The sequence below is a fragment of the Gloeophyllum trabeum genome (assembly GCF_000344685.1).
Source record: "Gloeophyllum trabeum ATCC 11539 unplaced genomic scaffold GLOTRscaffold_00264, whole genome shotgun sequence".
NCBI lineage: Eukaryota > Fungi > Basidiomycota > Agaricomycetes > Gloeophyllales > Gloeophyllaceae > Gloeophyllum > Gloeophyllum trabeum.
Window position 1 is genome coordinate 1 of NW_006920672.1, and position 1,925 is coordinate 1,925.

Below are 1,925 nucleotides of genomic sequence, written 5' to 3' on the forward strand. Positions count from 1 at the left end.
TACCATATACCATACGACTCTCTTGCGCTCCCACTTGCTCTTTCCAGCCCCTATAGGTCGCCTCGACGCTTCACCACCTGACCCAAGCGGTCCCATCACTCCGTGCGACACGCCGGTCACGTGTTAATTACCTCCGGCCGTTTGCTGACTGATGCTGACCTTATGGTGACTCGTATGCGTCCGCACCTTCGGTATCTTGACGGAAACGAGGGGGAGTGAGTGCTGGAGGGTGGGCATGAGGAAGACGCCCCTCGATAGAAGTGTCCGCGGGTCCCGGATCTAACGCAGCTAGAAGTCGCATTGGTTAAGTAACTCCGGAGCTTCGGTGCGCGGAGATAAATCGCTGAAAGGGGTCCGAGTACGCCTCGAGGATGTTGGGAAGTCCGGAGCTAAATAGAAAAAGTCTTTTAGAGCCCATAGAAGCCTAGAGGCGTGCGAGCGCTGTGTCGAATAAGCTCCGGGGCACTTGTATGATGTGCTGAATCCGCGTTTTCGGGGGTCAGACGATCCTGAGGCTTATCACCGGTCGCTGTGCCCCAGTCTGCGGCGACACCGGTGAACGCACCAGTAGTCGCGGTCGGTACAGGCCTCACGGACACCGAGCGTGCCCAGCGTATCGCGGCTCGGATTAAAGCAAACTTGGCGGCGGCGGGCACCCATACCACCATCAGGCCCCTGGCACCCACCGCACCTGCTGTGCTCGCGTCCTTCACTCCCCCGCCCGTGGGAGGCTTCCCGGATATCTATCAATTCAGCAATGCCGCAAACTACGAGAACATGGACGACGCCCAACTTGAGACTTGGTCACTCCAGCAAAACAAGTTCATGGCCACGGTCTTCAATTTTGACAGTGCGAAGGCGGCGATAGAGGCTGAGATGCAGCAGGTAGCAGCAACCCTCAAGGCCGTGATCGGCGAGATTATGGGTGGAGCAAATAACCCTGTGGTAGACCATGTCGGGGTCGCAATGCCCATCGCCAGTGACCTCACCTCTGCGCACCCGACATCCCTTCTCGTTTTCAATGTCCCTACAGAGTACCTCGAACTGATCCTGAAGCAACGGGTGTGGGCACATGAGAAGATCACGCTTGTTGCCTGGCCCATGTCCGACGATGTCCCCTTCCCCCTCATGCTCTTCATCCTCGGGGGATTCACAACTACGGACCCAGAGGCTGTCAAGACCATTGTTACTAACACATGGCTGTCCGAACCTGCCTGCTGGCAGATCGCCGCCATCATCAGCGACGACCTGGGTACCGATGAAGGCAACCTCATCACGGTGACAGAGACTTTCGTCCGTTCCCTTCGCGTTATCCGCCTTGACCTCCACTTCCGCGGCGGCACCCCCTTCCATCAATATCAGATCTGTGCCGAGACGCCCGTCTTCCAGCCCACAACTTGGTTCACGCTCCGCGAATACCTCTTCAAACTCAAGTACCCCTCTAGCCTCTACGGCTGTGGGGCGGCGGTGGACTTCTACTCCTGCGCGCTGTGCCACAGTGTTGCCCACCCGAAAGGGTTATGCCTCTTCCCCACCATCACAAACTGGAAGGGACCATCTTGGAACAGTGCAAGTATCACGCTCGAGCCCCGTGTCAACTCCAGCAACCGGGGGGGATTTGGTGGTCGAGGCCGTGGCTCTACGCGTGGGCGTGGTCGTGGACTCTAATAGCCTGCTGGTCCGGCAAATAACCCTCATATGTTAACAAAAGGGCAGTTGCCCATGGGCGCAATGCCCACCCTTCCTTTTCTCTCGCAAAACTCTGTCCTCTAGTATAAGCCTGTAGCATGATGTTATGCAAATGCGACTCGAATATAGATGCCGTGTCGAGTGAGCCCAAGCACCTTCAACTAAGTAATGGTGAATCCACTACGACTTCGCAGCCAACCCGAGGTGGCGTGAAGCCGCAAAGTGGTGCATAGCCA

At 57.0% G+C, this 1,925-nt stretch overlaps 1 protein-coding gene across 1 annotated transcript; it reads left to right on the forward strand.

The window, feature by feature from the left end:
- Window positions 1-777: 777 nt before the first annotated feature.
- GLOTRDRAFT_134534 (uncharacterized protein) lies at window positions 778-1,668 on the forward strand (the record flags this gene model as incomplete). Its single annotated transcript, XM_007873501.1, has 1 exon — window positions 778-1,668. The coding sequence occupies one exon, from the start codon at window positions 778-780 to the stop codon at window positions 1,666-1,668; it is 891 nt and encodes a 296-aa protein (XP_007871692.1).
- Window positions 1,669-1,925: the final 257 nt, after the last annotated feature.